The sequence below is a fragment of the Odontesthes bonariensis genome, chromosome 5 (genome assembly GCF_027942865.1).
Source record: "Odontesthes bonariensis isolate fOdoBon6 chromosome 5, fOdoBon6.hap1, whole genome shotgun sequence".
Classification (NCBI taxonomy): Eukaryota; Metazoa; Chordata; class Actinopteri; order Atheriniformes; family Atherinopsidae; genus Odontesthes; species Odontesthes bonariensis.
The window spans coordinates 36,114,886-36,132,295 of NC_134510.1; the positions used below are offsets into that span (position 1 = coordinate 36,114,886).

General features: G+C 41.2%; 1 protein-coding gene across 1 annotated transcript; it reads right to left on the minus strand.

Moving 5' to 3' along the window:
* Window positions 1-376: 376 nt before the first annotated feature.
* Window positions 377-17,054, minus strand: tap1 (transporter 1, ATP-binding cassette, sub-family B (MDR/TAP)). The gene is made up of 13 exons (XM_075466251.1): window positions 16,701-17,054; window positions 16,086-16,408; window positions 14,262-14,457; window positions 14,011-14,125; window positions 11,723-11,853; window positions 11,432-11,637; window positions 10,283-10,480; window positions 7,828-7,956; window positions 7,075-7,272; window positions 6,823-6,996; window positions 4,180-4,339; window positions 1,988-2,124; window positions 377-1,902 (listed from the first exon to the last, which is right to left on the minus strand). Exons 2-13 carry the CDS (start codon window positions 16,404-16,406, stop codon window positions 1,672-1,674), a joined length of 2,196 nt encoding a protein of 731 aa, XP_075322366.1. The 5' UTR covers window positions 16,407-16,408; window positions 16,701-17,054; the 3' UTR covers window positions 377-1,671.
* Window positions 17,055-17,410: the final 356 nt, after the last annotated feature.

A 17,410-nucleotide genomic window follows, 5' to 3' on the forward strand; every position in this document is an offset into this window, starting at 1 on the left:
AATGTTTATACAAACACCATAACACCAGACTAGAGATACCTTCTGTTTCTCAGCAGGTATCCCTGGCCTGGTGTTTCTTCCTGTTAAAAGGGAGTTTTTCTTCCCACAGTCGCCTCGTGCACGCTCAGGACGGGCGATTGGACTGAAGAGAAGTTTTAGTGCAATCTGTTGGTTTCCTTAGCTTTGTGTAAACTGGACTAATTTGGAATTTAATAAATTGGCTTGAACTGAATAGTATCTTTGAAGTGCCTTAGATGACATTCGTTGTAATTTGGCGCTATATAAATAAAGCTGAATTGAATATTTGTCCAATATGGTTCGTAAACAAAACCCTTGAAAGCGTCTGTAAAGCTGAAAATAAAAGAAGCTCGAAAGATTCACAGAAAAATGTTTATTGTTTATTTTAACTTTTTTACGCCTCACCGATTGCTTACACTTTAAAACATTTAAACAATTATCATCACAGGAAACAGTATAGAAAAAAACTTTCTGACAAGTATGAAAAACACACATTATGAACATTCAGAAACAGTCTTAGATGTTGCTGAATAGAATACCCAAAATCTCGACTTTTCCTCAAACTGTGAGCCCGTCGGCTTTATCCACACCAGCCCACTTCTCTCTGATGAGGAGATTACTATTGTTTAATTTATCCACTTAAGTTCTTACTATGCTGAAGTATTTTATCACTATTTCACAAAAAGGGAAACAGGCGGCTGTTTTCTGCCACGTTGCTTTTTGTCGTCTCATAGTTAACAGAAATGAGGATTTCCTTTTCACTACACATCACACAGCATGAAGCAATCGAGGTGCTCTGGAGCCAGTGAAATTATTCGTGTTTTTCAGACTTCTCATACCGGCTTGACTTATTTATTGAGTAACTATGACTTATTATTGGGGTGGTCCGTGGCGTAGTGGGTTGAGCAGGCGCCCCATGTACAAGAGGCTACAGTCCTCGCTGCAGCTGGCCCCAGTTCGAGTCCCGGATGGCCCTGTGCTGCATGTCGTTCCCCCTCTCTCTGCCCCCTGTTTCCTGTCTCTCTGAATTTTCCTATCCATTAAAGGCATAAAAAGCCCCCAAAAAACTATTACTTATTATTAATTCATGATAAACTGAAGTTGCACTGAAGCACATTAAATGAATGAATGAATATATCTGATTAAGATTAACTTCATAGATCTCTGCCTCTGAACATGTGGAGTTCAAGCAGAAACCATCAGCACACCTTGTGTGTTGTGTAAAAGCGTGTAAAAACGGACGGGTTACGGCTTAAGAGTTAATAATAAATACACAATATAACTGCAATTCCTGGTTTTGCATTATTTCACAGTTCTGTATTTCTATTTTAATGATGTATTCCTGAAGAAATGAGAACTGTGTGGGAGTAGAAATAAAGCTGCAGATCAATAAGTTGGGACAGCTTTATGAAAGCACTGATTGTTTTAGGACTTCTGTAGTTATCGTGACACAAACACGTTAACATTTCTGTGTGGTTGACTTTTACAATGAGATGAACTGAAATATGTTTTATCCGGATCATTCAGCATGGGGAGGTACGGCCTTGCCAACCTCTAAGGTGCAGTCGTCTTGATTGGTTGAACTAAATGCGTTCTTATATAGTTGTAGAGTTTCAGAACCTCTTCCTGTCATGTGACCGCCGCTCAAACGCATTATTGTGCGTCGCTGCTTTCCTCTTCTTGGCGATTAAAGCCTCTTCTCTGCTTTTCTACGAGTTGGGCATAAAGACCACCCTTCTCCATGAGCTCACCGTGACTGCCCTCCTCTTCCACCGTCCCGTCGTTGAGGACAACTATGTGGCTGGCTTTTTCTGCAACGCTCATCTTGTTGGCTATCATCAGCACGGAGCAGCTCTTCTTTAGGTTGAACAGAGCTTCGTGTACCTGAGGAGTATCAACAACACTTGGTTTAACGCCAAGGAAACAAACAACCACAAAATCTAAGCTGCAAGAGTAAAGAATTTGCTACCTGGTGTTCATTCTCAGCGTCTAAATCACTGGTGGCGTTGTCCAGGATCAGGATTTTCGGATCTCGGATTAAAGCTCTGGCAATGGCAATGCGCTGCTTTTGGCCTCCAGACACTTGGCCTCCCTTCTCTCCAGCATCTACAAACCAGAAGGAAATTCTGTTCCTGTGTTTCAGCACATCCTCATACGATTATAAGGCGACACAGTTGGATACAAGAGCATTGTATCAAAGCAGTATCTCTTCCGCAGACATCCTGACAGCCTTCATTATCCATTATTATTCATATTATCTGTGTGTAAACCTCTAAACTGAGAGGCTTTTCACAGTTTAGGGATGTCCTGGAGTAGCCTGGCGACGCCATCCTACGTACTTCCGCCCAAAGATTTTGGCTCCGCACATAGTCTGGCCAAATCCCCCTACCTCGGTTCGCTCAGTGTTTTGCCAATCAGCAAACAGTTGCGAGTGGTGACGCAGAACTCACGCACAGAGTCCATTGTAGTCCATATAATTGTAGTTCAACCGCAGCGGAAATAAACATGGCGACGGAAGAACGCTAGAAGCTATCCATGAAGTTGTCTCAACTCTGGAGATCATTACACAATTAAAACGAGAGCAAGAGGAATGCCTCGTCAATTTTGTTAGTGGCAAGGATGTCGTAGCTCTCCTTCCAACTGGCTTTGGGAAAAGTTTGATTTATCAAATGGTACCGGTATAATGAAAGCGGATGTGGGAAGCGTGATTCGCGAGCTAGAGCCTCGCGAGAGTAAGCATGAACCTCGGCGCATAACCAACGTCATTTCTAAACATTATGATTGGTTAAGGGAACTCCGTTACTCCAATGAATTTAAGTTGCTGGGTAAGGTCCCGCCCTCCATGGAAACGGATTCCCCTTGGGTTTTCCCAGACTGTTTGACAGAGTCAACAGTCGGCTTTCGCCCAGGCTAGGGCTGGAGGGCCGCTGTCCTGAAGACTTTAGACTGCAGACTTTTCCCTGCTTCAACACACCTGATTCAGATGGAATGGATCTCTTCAAAAGATTGTTAACTTCTGTACACAGGGCCGGTTTTTGCTACGGGCAATGTAGGCGACTGCCCAGGGCGCACGCTATGTGAGGGCGCACGAGCTCCCTCAAAAAAAACAAAGACTGATCCCAGGCCACACAACGCAAACTGCTTCCAGTCCAAATAAACTGTATTTCATTCCTAAAATTAACATAGACCCATATACCTTCATGTAATTAACTGAGTTATGTGAAAAATGTAATAAAACAAATAATAATCTGTGCAGTCATCTACGTGAATGTGTTTACGTCACGTGACTCCGGTTGATTGACGGGTGAACGGACGGCGTTAATGGGAAACGCAAAGGTAATAATGTGGAGTCATCATGGATCATCATCATAGTAAAAGACCAAAGAAGCCATCAGGTGCCCAGTTTAGAAAGAGAAGAAGAGAAGAGGAGAAACAGGTAGAAGATAAAGGGATGCAGATTTCTATGAGTGACGTGAGAGACGTAGACTATAGGCTATCTGTTAGCCTCTTGCTAACATGTTGCTATTAGCCACGACTGTATTTGATTTTTTCAGTTTTGCTGAACTAGAATTAGAATTGAGGCATCATGCCATGCAACTAATTTCACCCAAAGGCAACCTGGTCTAGTTTGTGTTTGCTACACAACAAGTGCAAATTCACACAGTGTGGACTGTGGATTTTTTTTATTGTTATGAGCTATATGCAAAATTAAATAACTTCTAATATACATTAACATGGCATTTTGTAAGCTACATGTAGTATCTTTTTGTATTTAAATTATATATAATAAAATAATACAAATAGTATAATATATTGTTGTGTTGGTGGCGGGGTAAGTCTTCTTTTTTTTTTGGAGGGTTAGGGTTACTGAGTTAGTGAGTTAGTTAGCTGCAAGGGATGGTTCGCCCAGGGTCCGCTGCTGCCACCATTATTCATATTATCTGTGTGTAAACCTCTAAACTGAGAGGCTTTTCACAGTTTAGAACAGGCATGTCCTGGAAGGCCGCCGTCCTGCAGGTGTGCTGAAGCAGGGAAACGTCTAAAACCTGCAGGACGGCGGCCCCTCCAGGACCGGATGTGGACATCCCCGGTTTAGAAGAACCCCGTGATGAAGCCCATTCTGGTGTTCAGTCTGCCAGATGCTGAGTTTCTGTGTCACACCTGTGCCATATCCATTCGACAGCTCCTGGATGAACTTGTGTGCACTGGCCATCCTGGCAGCTCGGTACATCTCCTCATCAGAGGCGTTTTCGTGGCCGTACTTGATGTTCTCCCGTACGGAGCGAGCAAACAGCACACACTCCTGGCTCACCACAGCAATCTATCAACAAACAGAATGAAAAGGCAACATCAGCGGCTGAGTAATCTGTCAGCTGATCCTCTTTCTCATGAGGACATCAGGGGAACGAAGCCACACGTATATTTCTGTGACCAATGTGATGTAATGCAAAAGGAGGGCCACAAAATGAGAAAAATCCGTAAACTTGTTGAACCTTTTCTATCATTATTGACGACAGCTGGAGGCTTATATCAGTTCTCTTATTTTTAAGGTCTCATTTGCATATGTTATGGATTTTTCATCTGCTTTTAAGTTCACTTCCGCGGTATAGTAATGGACTTCATAAAGCCCCCCGAAGGGTGTCGGTGTCTCACACGCAGAGGTTAAGATTTATGACGTCTGTGTTAATCTAAATGTTTTAATAATGTACAGCTGAGCTCAGTTTCTGCAGTGGTTCCCTGATGTTCGTTTCCCACAAAGATGTGTGTATGATTATGTTTTACGGCGACTGTTTTCACCTGTGCACTGGAAGAATAACCTGTAGTTGGTATCTGTGAGGTCTGCAATGCATTGACTAAATGGCTCGCATCACTATGTTTCATTGCATATTAAAACTGCCGGAAGTGATGTCAGTCAGTGGGGTTACATGGCACTGAAAGGATCGGATTATTGGCAAAATTATAATAAGACTCAGTTATTAAGTGCATGTAGACACCTTAATCGGACAAGAAATTGGATCGGATTAAGACCCCGAGATAACTCAGTTGAAAGTCACTCGAAACCTGCTTGTAGACGCTGAAGCACGTGGTGAATCAGACTTTGCGTTCTGCGCATGCTCCAGATGTTTTCCCGGGGTCGTGACCCGGAAGTCAAAGGAGACGATATTCCTGTTGTTGTCGCCGTCAGAAAGAAACAAACAACGCGATGGAGAATGCTCCGTTGGGCATCGAGTTTGTGCAACAAGCAGCTCATCACAGACCAAATGTAGAGGGACGTAGCTTCATCTTGCTCTGCGTTCTCCATCTTTCTCCAATGCCTGAGTTTGATTCCATTCATTCACCGCCATATATCCAAGGATAATTACCCTTGCTCAACTCATTCTTATTGTAATTTAGCCAATTATCCGATCCTTTCAGTGCCATGTGACCCCACTGAGTGTAATAGTGTAAAACCAATTTCAGGTGTGTGCATCCCTGGAAAAGGACTAAAACTTTGCTCCATACGAACTAGCGGTTCACTATAATTACTGCCAGCTGCATGTCTTCATCAACCACCGAGGCTGCAGGTCACATCCACGTCTGTCTAGACTCATACGATAAAAGACTGAAGAAATAAATTAAAACGATATGGGAAAAAGTCATATCACGATATTTTCTTTTATATCATGATATCGATATATATCGGGTCCATAACTTTCAGCATCCACTTATTATAGCCTTATTATACACAGCGTGTCTTTAGCAACACAATAAGCTAACTTTGTAATATCACGGTGTCTCAACTCTCGTTGTCATTGGCTGTTCGTGTTGTCTGTCAAAAGATGGACAAAGTACAGCAGTTTTGGTGGGTCATTGAGCAAGAAATGAAAAAGATTCTGTCCACTAATAGAAATAATGACCCCTCATATCTGCTACTTGGCATATCTGATTTGTCCATTACTGACAAATTTAAGAGAAAACTTCACCAAACACTTGCTTTCTGTGATAGAAAGTGTATTCTTTTGAATTGGATAAATGATAAAGCCCCGTCTAAGGCTCAATGGCATAGGGTGATACTCAAATATGTTGCTTTGGACTATCTGACGTGTAAATTACAGCAAAGATGATGCTTTCTGGAAAACATGGGAACCCTTTTCGTCATATATTGGTTTGAATATCTCTACCATTCTTGCACAAGGGTTTGTATCATAGCTGAGAATGCCACCCTACCATTTAATTGGTATGTTTTTGTTTCTGTGTACCTTTCTTTGATCATGTGAATGTATCATGCATGGCAGAGTACACCTGGTTTATTTTGCTTGCTTATCTTATTTATATGGGATGACTCCTGAATCTCTCGCCTGTATAAATTTAAATCTGAATTTTAACTTGGATGTGTACGTGAGCCAAATGTGTGTATTTCTGTTTTGTCTTTTGAAAATTTAATAAACATATATAAAAAAATAAATAAAAAGATGGATAAGTATATCGTCCATGTTTCATATCTCTATTGAAAGCTGTCGTTTTATCGCCCAGAACTAAATCAATTCAGCATTTGACCAACTGGGAAGTGTGCTCAGTTTCTCCAGAAATTTAGTCTTAATTAGCAAACTATTGAAGTTATGGCTTCATGTTTACGGCCAGTTAAATTCTGCGAGGTCACAGTGAGCTTCACATTTGACTAAAATATTTCTTCCCTACATCCAAGTTAATAAAATCTGAGATATCACATTCACAAGACTTAATGTCACCAGGCATGGCAGCTGACTGTGTGGAGGCTTAAAAACTTTAATCTTCAAATGAACCGGATCCCTGGTGGCCGCCCACCTTGTCATGCAGGTACTGCTCTTTGTAGCTTTGCAGGGGTTCCCCATCCAGCAGGATCTCCCCCGCTTGCGGCTGGTAAAACCTCTCCAGCAGCTTGACGCAGGTGGACTTCCCCGTTCTGTTAAGTCCTACGAGGGCAGTGATTTGACCCGGCTTCACATCCAGAGACACGTCCTGATAAAAAAAGAGACGTACGCGTTACAAATGTCCTTAGTAAACATAACAAATGGACAAGGACAAAACGGTACATACTTTAAGCACAACAAGGCTTTTTTCTCCCGTCTTTGCAGGATAGGAAAACCTAACGTTTCTAAACTGAACGTGTCCTTTGAGATTTTCAGGGGCCAGAGTGCCCGAAGGGGGGACCTGAGGTTTCCGATCCAAATATTCAAAGATCTTCTCAGAGGCACCGATTGCTTTCTTCACCTCTGGGTAGTAACGCATGACAGCCTGGAAGATAAATCAAATCAAATTTATTAGTATAGCACATTTCATATATACAAAACAATTCAAAGTGCTTCACATGAAATAAAAGCATTGCAGCAGGGAGTGGAAGAAGCATTAAAAATACATAAAAGGATATAAAGAGAAACAATTAAAATAATTTAAATTAATTTAAAAACAAGCAACAGTCCAGATAAGTTCAAAGATATCGTGCAGATTTCATGCATAGACACATGAGAACAGAAATGTCTTTAACCTGGATTTTAAAATGTCTACATTTGGTGAAAGTTTAATCTCCACTGGCAGTTTGTTCCACTTGTTTGCAGCATAACAGCTAAATGCTGCTTCTCCATGTTTAGTCTGGACTCTGGACTGGACCAGCTGACCTGAGTCCTTGGATCTAAGAGCTCTGCTGGCTTTATATTCTCTGAACATATCACAGATGTATTCTGGGCCTAAACCGTTCTGGGATTTGTAAACCATCAGCAGGCTTTAAGATAAGTGTTAGGGAATAAGTAGAAAGAAGAAAGCGAGCATGTATGAATGATGCTGGTGGCTCACCTCAACAGCAGAGGTGAACTGCAGCTCGTAGAGAACGAATGAAACCAGATCTCCGCTGCTAACCGTCCCCCTGGTTACAAGCGTTCCTCCGTAGTACAGAATAAACACCTTCAAGGCCAAAGTGGTCATCTGAAATTCATTAGAAATGATTTACAAAACAAAAAGATACACTTATTTCACCCCCGTTTGCTAAATAAACGGCCATCACTGTTACTCAGAAGCTTCTTTCACATCTGGGAAGCCGGGAATGAAGGTTCCTTTTCCTCCTCCCAATTATTCTGATACGATTTGCTAAAAAAAATCCATCATAACTGAGCGAAAACTCCCAGTCAGAGCCAGAAGAAAACATAGTTACTGGTCATTTTTTAAGGGAGGGCAGAGCTGGAGCACAGCAGAGAAAGCGATCATCACACTCTTTTATCCCGAATTACTTTCAGATGGTTGATGTGGGCTTCAGCATCTTTCCCATGGACACTTCCACGTGTCGATTGGTGAGACAGGAGATCTTAATCTTTCCAGCTGAAGGACAACCACTGCTCTTCTTGAGCTACAGTCCACCTTGTTGCCATAGTGACCTACTGTATGTGGGAGGGAGGGCGATTTTTATAGACTCACATGTTTAAAGTGCATAATTACTTTTCACCTTGAGATTTTGAGGACAAAATGTGGACAGTTTGATCCAAACCTTTTCAGCTGTTCGCACGTGTACTTCGCTGTGGACTATTTTCAGCCCTACTTTCACATGTTGAAGGACACGCGATGCGCTGTTTCTTTGTTTACAGCAGGGGTGTCAGACTGAGCCGTGACAGGTCCGGTGTGGCTGCAGGTTTTTGTTCCAACCCTGCAGCAGCACAGCCGACTCGTTTCATTCAATCAGCTGAACTGGTTAAGACCTTCAGGCCCTTCACGGATCAGTCTGACACCCCTGCTTTACAGCACGATGAGGCTTCTACACTGACTACATTTGCACGCCGTCTCGCCTGCTGCTCTTGCAGAGATTTGGGATGGAAAACAGCTTCAGAGGTGTGCATTATTAAAACTGAGGCTGCCGAAAGAGGAGCGCTGTGGCTGCTACCAAACGGTTTGATCCAACCTCTTCACATTCTCAGTCATAACCAATGTTCCCTCTGAGCTGCTCGCACAGTCTCAGCGCACAAGAAAATCTATGCAGCGCATAAAATAAAATTCATTATTAATTAATATCTAATACTACACCTAATCTAATCTAATTAATTATTAGACCAATAATGTGTTTTTCTGTACCATTTTTCAATGTAACGCAGTGAGTGACAGGTGTTCAGCCAATGATATGATACGGTTTACTTACGCTATGCAGCCAATCAGAGCATTGATAGTGCAGGTTAGCTAGCTAACAACAGTGCGGCGGAGTTTTTAGGAGAGTTAAGAGACACAACTCCTTATCATGGCGAAACGAACGGGCAGCGCCAGCGACACAAGCCAAAGTAAAAAAGAAATGCGGTTCTTTTAGGATGGAATGGCTGTCTGAGAATGTGCAAACAGAAGAACAAGCGGTGAAACTGGGTGAGATGCAGGCTGCAAGCATGACTCTCACATATAACAGATAACATGCTACACATCTCATAAACAACAAGATTTCTGTCTTTTTTATTTTAAGTGGGCCAAATCGCTTATATATTAAAAGTAAAATAATGCTGTTGTTGCTGTGATTTGATTCTTTTAATAAGCCATGTAACTTGCTATGATCCAAGGTTTTGAACAGGTGTGATGCTGGTGTGTGGCCACAGCGTGCACATGTGATGTTGCTCACAGTGGTCCTCAGTGTGCTCAGGGAGCCCAGACACATGAAAAATTAGAGGGAACATTGGTCATACACTGGAAAAAATCTAAATCTTACCAAGTATATTTGTCTCATTTCTAGTTAAAATATCTCATTACACTTAATATAAGACACAACTGCCTAACAAGTACCATTTCAGCCAGATATAGGGACTTGTTTAAAGACAATACATCTTGAATATCTTGTTAAGTAAAAAAGTCTTGAAACATCTTGTTTTGAGTCATATTTCACATGAAACAAGTTTTTGTTTTTTTCATTTGAAGAGGTTTTTAAGCTAATTTCAAGATCACTTTTAACTCAAAAGTCCTAAATATCACATCTTATTTCAAGAGATCTTGACAAGCCGATTTTCACCAGTTCCATTGGCAGATTTTTTTTGCTTATTTCAAGCAAAAACGTCTTGTATTTGTTGTTGTTTTTTACTTATTTCTGGAGGGGCATCTTTTCACCCTAAACGACAAAAAAACCAAAATGGTGACAAACAAATGACCAATTTGAGACGTTTAAAGGGGAGTAAGCGAACCAGTGGGCGGATGCCGTGGGCCCACAGAATGAAGTCTGCGTTTCATAGGCCTCATAGCAGCGGATTATATCAGTTACTGAAACACGACAGTGAATGCTTTGTGTTAAACTCACGCTGTTGGCACAGGTAGAAGCTGCGTATGCGGCGGACTCCTGTTTGTTCAGGTTGTAAGTGTCCTCCAGCCGCCGTCTGTACTTCTCTGTCTCGCCCTCCTCGTTGGCAAAGCTCCTCACCGTCTTCATACAGGAGAAAGTCTCCGTGGCAACCTGGTTGGCTTTAGCCAGCGACTCCTGAACCTTCACAGCGATAGTCTAATATGGACAGACACAACAAATAGATTCAAATCAAATTCACTTTAATTTCTTACACAGAACATACCTCACCACTATTAAACTCCATCACATGAAAATTATTAATGAGCCACGCTGTAGTCTGTGCTCACTGAAAGCCCAGGGCACATTTATTCACATGTTTTGGGGCAATGTTGCATCCAAATTGTCTGATTTGATAGATGATACAGTGCCTGCACTGGAAAAAATCTAAATCTTACCAAGTATATTTTTCTCATTGAGTATCTCATTACACTTAATATCAGACACAACTGCCTAACAAGTACTATTTCAGCCAGATATAGGGACTTGTTTTAATACAATACATTTTAAATATCTTGTTAAGTGAAAAAGTCTTGAAAACATCTTGTTTTGAGTCATATTTCACATGAAACAAGCTTTTTTTTACATTTGAAGAGGTTTTCAAGCTAATTTCAAGATCACTTTTATCTCAAAAGTCTTAATATCACATTTTATTTCAAGAAATCTTGACAAGCCGATTTTCACTAGTTCCATTGGCAGATTTTTTTGCTTATTTCAAGCAAAAACTTCTTGTATTTGTTGTTTTTTTACTTATTTTTGGAGGGGCATTTTTTCCAGTGTGTATCTATATGTGTGTTGATTGATAAATCAATGAGAAATGATCTGTCAATTCTCAATCTTTCTAAACTCAAAAAGCGAGTCATCTTTGCTGGACTGACAGCAGCCAAGAAAATGATTGTAACTCGCTGGAAGCCACCTCATTCTCTGACCACCCAGTCTTGGATTCTCTCTCTTTTGGACGTCATATACAGCTCGGATCAATGGTGCTAATGATAATGAAAATAAAAATTTGATCACAAAAAAAACAAAACAAATAGACTCAAATCGATAGAAATATCGACCACATGATCTGTTCAGAGGATTATCTGATCCATAAATGCATTATTTCACCTGGTGGAAGTGTCCAGTGAGCTCGGGGATGACCCAGATGATGGGAAGCCCCATACAAGTGAGAAGGGTCATTTTCCACGACTGGCACAGCATGAAGTACAGCAGGAAGCCGAAACGTGCCGTGTACCACATCACGAGGCTCAGCTTCTCGCTCAGCGCCTCGCTCATGTCGTTGGTATCCGTGGTGATGCGGGACACAAGTTCCCCTGAGATAAAAGTCGCCCATCAGCCTTCTCACATGCATACACATCTCCGTTAGTAATTTCATTGCCTCGTGGGGATCGTGTTTACCCGTCGGAGAGGTATCAAAGAAAGCGATCTCCTGCTTCAGCACAGCCTGGAAGACGGCTCCCTGCACCGAGGTGTGGATGAGGCTCATGGTGACGTTGTACATCAGGTCGCACACGAACTCCAGCACAGCACTGGAAGGTGACGGAGCACACAGTGAACCACACAGCAGGCAGAAGACAGACACAGGGGCATTACTACACCTCTCACCTCTGCTTTAAACTTAGAAAACAATATGTTAGCCATGTTAAGCTACTGTTTTAGATCTAATTACATTGGTTTTATCTGGGGCTGGGCAACGATTAAAATGTTTAATCTAATTAATCACATGATTTCCCTGATTAATTATGATTTTGGATTTTGCATTTGTATGCAAAATCCAAAAATGAATCCAAAAGTAGTGTATAGCTTTTAGCATTTAGTTTTATTTTAAATGTGCTGCCATATGAATGAAAGTGCCATAACATTTGTTGTGCAAACACACTTTTAACATCAGCATCTTTCTGTAGTTTTTATGTAGAAGCCTCGCTCCACTGTCTGTTTCCTTGAATGACTTGCTGCTATCAGTTGTGTGTTTTGCCTTTAAGTGATATTTTAGACTGGAACTACTACGCTGAGAAGACAATTCAACTTGGCTGTAAATGCAAGAGTTTTTTTATTTTTTATTTTGAAATACGTGCTTTTTTACGTTTATCTTTATTTTATTACTCCATGCTTCGTGGTGTTTGCTGTAACTGTGTGTATGTGATGCATTCAACAGACTTTTACAATAATAAAACCTGCGTTAATGTGCGATAAAATATTTATCAGCGTTAAATAATTAACAAGTTAACGCGATAATAACGAGTTAACTCGCCCAGCCCTAGTTTTATCCTAAAATTATTGTTGTCTAGATTAATTCTGCAGGAGATTCTCAAATCTGTGGATTGAAAACATGATGAAACTGATTCTAAAATGCCATTTTATCCCGTATAAGTAAGACTTTAATCCGAAAATTTAGCTCTGTATGTTACATATTCTGTGTTTTCCAGTAAAAGTGGGGTTTTATTAAGTAACTGAGCAGCTTGTCTTTGTATTCTCCAACAAAGGACGTCCGTGTTGCAATGTATGGTGTCAATGCATCCTTCCGCTGATCAAATCTGACTCACAACTCTGCTGGTCTAATCACAAACTACCATCTACAGGGCAAGTAAAGCAAAGCCGAGCAGTAAGTTATCCAAAAGGCGAGTCATAAAGCACCTTTTAAAACAACCGAGGCCGACAAAGGTAAAAATAAAACAACAATAAATGATGCATCGTAAAAACGGCTGCTGGGAACATTAAAATTGCTCAACTTGGAAAGGGAAGCCAAGAAGAAGAGATGGGTCTTTATCAGTGATTTGAATTGCTCATCGGTGGTTGCATTTGGGCTGCAACGATTCGTCGTCAAAAATAGATAATAGAAATAGTTGACAATGAATTCCACTGTCGACTATTGTCGCCAGACGTGTTTTTCCAACAGAGTGAGGCATCTCACTTAATTACAATCTCTGCCGAGAGTCGCACATGCACAACATGTCGAGCGGTAACGTGCACAGAAAAGGCAGCGTCCAACACATTAGCTACACGTAGCAAAACTTCTAAAGTTTGGGAGCATTTTAGCCCGGATATGGTGAATAAAAAGTTTACTTGCAAGGTTTGCAAAGTGTTTTTTCGCTTTAAAAGAGAGCTTTAACGTTATGCCTGACAAATGTATTTTACTATTTTACTTGATTGTAATTAACTATTTATTTTTTATAAAACACATTTGCCTGTCCTTAAAAAAAAATGGAGAGAGGTTTATTTATTTATGGATTTATGTCTATACTGACCGAGAACTGTGCCTAATTGGTTTTAGATTTAGGACATTTTTATTTACTTTTTGCATGAATCAGCATACAAAAGTTTAATAAAAGGTGCATTTTTCATTGAAGTACTGTATCTTTCTTGTGTTTATTATCATTTGCCACATAATTAAAGCAACTTCATGCTAAATTTAAGAAAAAATGAATAATTATCTGATTAGTCGACTAGTAAAATACTCATTAGTTGAAGCCTGCATGCAACATGGAGAAAAATCGCTCCTCTCTGGCCTGTTTGAAGTACCTTTAGCTCATCATCCCTGTCATTCTCTGTCATTGTTTCCTCATCCTCCAAACTGAGAGTGAGACAACTAACGCGTGCTTCTCACAACCCCGCTGACAGAAGCAGGAATGTCCCTTTAAGAGATCTGAGATGCTATTTTTGAGCGAACAAAAGAAAGCTTAGCTCACCTGGCGACCGTCAGTAGCGTCATGGTTATGATGGCCTCTGTGAATGCATCAGGAGCTTCCTCATTGCTGATCCAGTCAGCCATGTGACCGGTGTACTTTGGAATAGCCATCTCACCTGCAGTCAGAAGTTAAAATGATCACAATTTTGATATTTGAGTGACTTACACATGACCTATTACAGGCCGTCTGCTTATTATCCATTATCCATAATTCATGGAAGCCCTACGGAGTAGAAGATATGTTCTACGCACCGTAAGACGAAAGAACAACAAGAGCGAGCACAACCGCATAGCGGCCGGCATACGGCAGCATGTATCCCACCAGTCTGTTCAGAGCGGCCCTCGTATCCGGTCCGGCCTTCACGGACGGCGCCCTCGTCAACCAAGAGGAGACGTATCGGCTCCAGTAGAGCCAGGCCACCGCCGTCACGACGTAGCCCTGGAACACCTGCACAGCAACGAACGAGATGTTTCAGCAGAGAAGACGCTGAAATAACTCCAGCAGGGAGTAAACAGAGCCTGCTGTTTCCTGCTGTTCAATCTGGTTTCTGTTAAAAAAAAATGTTTTTAAGCCTTCTTTTTAAAGCTAATAGTTTAAATCCTTTTCTAAGATAAGACTTCCTCTGTCCCCATTCATCCCTGCAATGATCCGCATGAACTGTAAAGAAGAATATCAAAATAAAATACAGATTTCCTTAGAAAGATAGAGATAAACATGAATAAATTATTGGGAGAAGTTAAAAAACAACAAAAGCAGAAATATGTTTGTACCATGTGAGAAATACTGCACTAAAATGTCATGTTGAGGGACAGAAAGAACAAACAAATATGAATATAACACATGTATAATGACAGACAAAAGGGTGAATTATACTGAAGACGCACTGGGTTATATTCACACATATGAATCCTGTTTCATCCCCACATGTAAATACGTTTGTTTGGCTGCAGATCAGACAAAGTGGGAGAGACGTTTATTTCTGCCTGAACATAAAGATAAAAGCTGCCAGCCGGCAAGCCAAAGTTAACTTGTTGGTTTCTCACTCTCATTATGCAGCTGAGTGCAGTGGTGGAGGAGGTCGGCAGCAGTAAATATGAAGAAGGGAAAGTATTCAGTTACACCTAAAACCTTCACAGAAAAATCCAACTGAAATGGAAGTTTGGATAGTTCACTGCATTTAATAATCTAAACTAGGGCTGGGCAACGATTAAAAACTTTAATCTAATTAATCACATGATTTCCCTGATTAATCACGATTAATCGCATTTGTACGCAAAATCCAAAAATGAATCCAAAAGTAGTGTATAGCTTTTAGCATTTAGTTTTATTTTAAATGTGCTGTCATATGAATGAAAGTGCCATAACATTTGTTGTGCAAACACACTTTTAACATCAGCATCTTTCTGTAGTTTTTATGTAGAAGCCTCGCTCCACTGTCTGTTTCCTTGAATGACTTGCTGCTATCAGTTGTGTGTTTTGCCTTTAAGTGATATTTTAGACTGGAACTACTACGCTGAGAAGACAATTCAACTTGGCAGTGTTTACAGATGACTTTGGTTCTGTCGACTCCGCCGTCTGGAAGAACTTTAAAATGAAAATGGCCGAGTAAAAGTTCCGTACCCTTCTCCGTGTTTGGTGGATCCGCCGATTACTTTCTTTTCCTGTTCCACAGCAGACAGCAGCAGACTTTTACAGAATAAAAGCCTGTGAGCAACAGACTTTTACAAAATAAAATAAATAATAAAACCTGCCTTAATGCGCGATTAAAAAAAATTACCGTTAGATAATAACGAGTTAACTCGCCCAGCCCTAATCTAAATATAAAATCATCCTGTCTGCTCAGTGTCCTTATGCTCACCCTTCAACACACAACAAACTTTGTCATAAACATATTTGAGCACAAACTCTTTAAAACATGTGCCGGATGCCTTGTTCTGCACCTGCCATCCCTTTAAAGTACTATTATACCTAGAAAAGGGTGTTAAGAGGAACGCACCGGTGGGATCTTTCTTGTAAATAGCCACAGTTATAGCCACACAGAGCAGCCCAACAGGCAGTAAAACTCATACACTCACCCTTTCCCAGGAGTGCCACCCCCACAGCTCCTGCAGGGTGGACTGCCCCAGCGCCCACAGCACAGAGGTGTACACCGGGAAGTGGAAGCAGAGGACCCCTAAGCTCTGGAGCCCCTCAAAGCTGCACATCCACGGAAGCCTTCCGGGGTAGGTGAGGATGAGGACGGCCAGCACGCAGGCCCTGGTCAGCGCGCCCCCCCACAGGGTGACGAAAGGACGCGCCAGGAGGAGAGGGGAGAGCTGGGCCAGGCGCATGGCGTGCGTCACGCACACATCCAGGCAGATGCACAGCAGAGGGAAGAAGTAGCTCATTTTCTGCATAACTTGTAGGGTGATGAAACACGAAGGCACACGTCAGATAAAGTAGAATAAACAGCTGTGTCGTTCACTGGCAATGAGAAGAATTTACTTTCACTTTGCTGCAGACATTACTTTCGTTTTCTCCTACAATGCTGATTTCTTTTAAACACTTTGACAGAAAAAAAAGACCCTGACGTATCAATAAAACTCCCAACAAACCTGTTAATATCAGCATTTAACGAGGCAGGCCACCGGGAGGGCGGCGGCTAACACTTTTAAGCTAGCATAATAACTTCGGAAATCGACTATACTTACTTAGTTTCCTTTTCGCCAAGACAGGTTTGCTATGAGGAACGTCTCAAAGCTGAAAAAAATGCTCCGATATAACCCCCCCAAAGCTAAAAGTCTAACTTTAAGGCTCTTGAGACGTCCTACTCGTCCGCCTGATGAGACATAACCTGACAGGAGTGAAAGCGAAACCATCTATTTATACCGCTACTACGGAAAGTCCCGTATGTCTGATCGGCGATAAGCGACTAAATGTAACCTACCTTTCTTTACTTTATGACGTTTTCACAACAAACGTCTTCTTTAGATATATAAAAAATAAATAAGTATAGAGTTAGACCCTGTACCACATCACTGTGGTAACATGAGGCGTGTGGGATGACGCAAACGGTCCAACAGTGACCCCCAGTGGCGAGGAGCTAAAACTAGATTTATCTATCTATCTATCTATCTATCTATCTATCTATCTATCTATCTATCTATCTATCTATCTATCTATCTAATTCATAAGGTCAAAGCAAAGTCCAAGTTTTATTGACAAAAGTGCAAAGCAGAGTGGAATTGCATGTGCAATGTTAGACAAAAACAGACTTCAGTAGATATAAATTGATATAACATAAATGCTAAAACTACTGTAAGAACCTTTAAAATGAGGTAGGTAAATGTGAAGCCAAGTTATGGAGTGGAAGGGAGAAATAAAACAATTATTCCACATTGAAATGATTTGCATTCAGTCA

Coding starts and splice junctions, on each gene's coding strand:
- tap1 (XM_075466251.1), bottom strand. CDS start 16,406: ATGCAGAAAATGAGCTACTTCTTCCCTCTGCTGTGCATCTGCCTGGAT. Junction 10,481..11,431: donor TCACTGGACACTTCCACCAG/GTGAAATAATGC, acceptor TGTCCATATTAG/ACTATCGCTGTGAAGGTTCA. Junction 6,997..7,074: donor AAAGCCTTGTTGTGCTTAAA/GTATGTACCGTT, acceptor TTTTTTTATCAG/GACGTGTCTCTGGATGTGAA.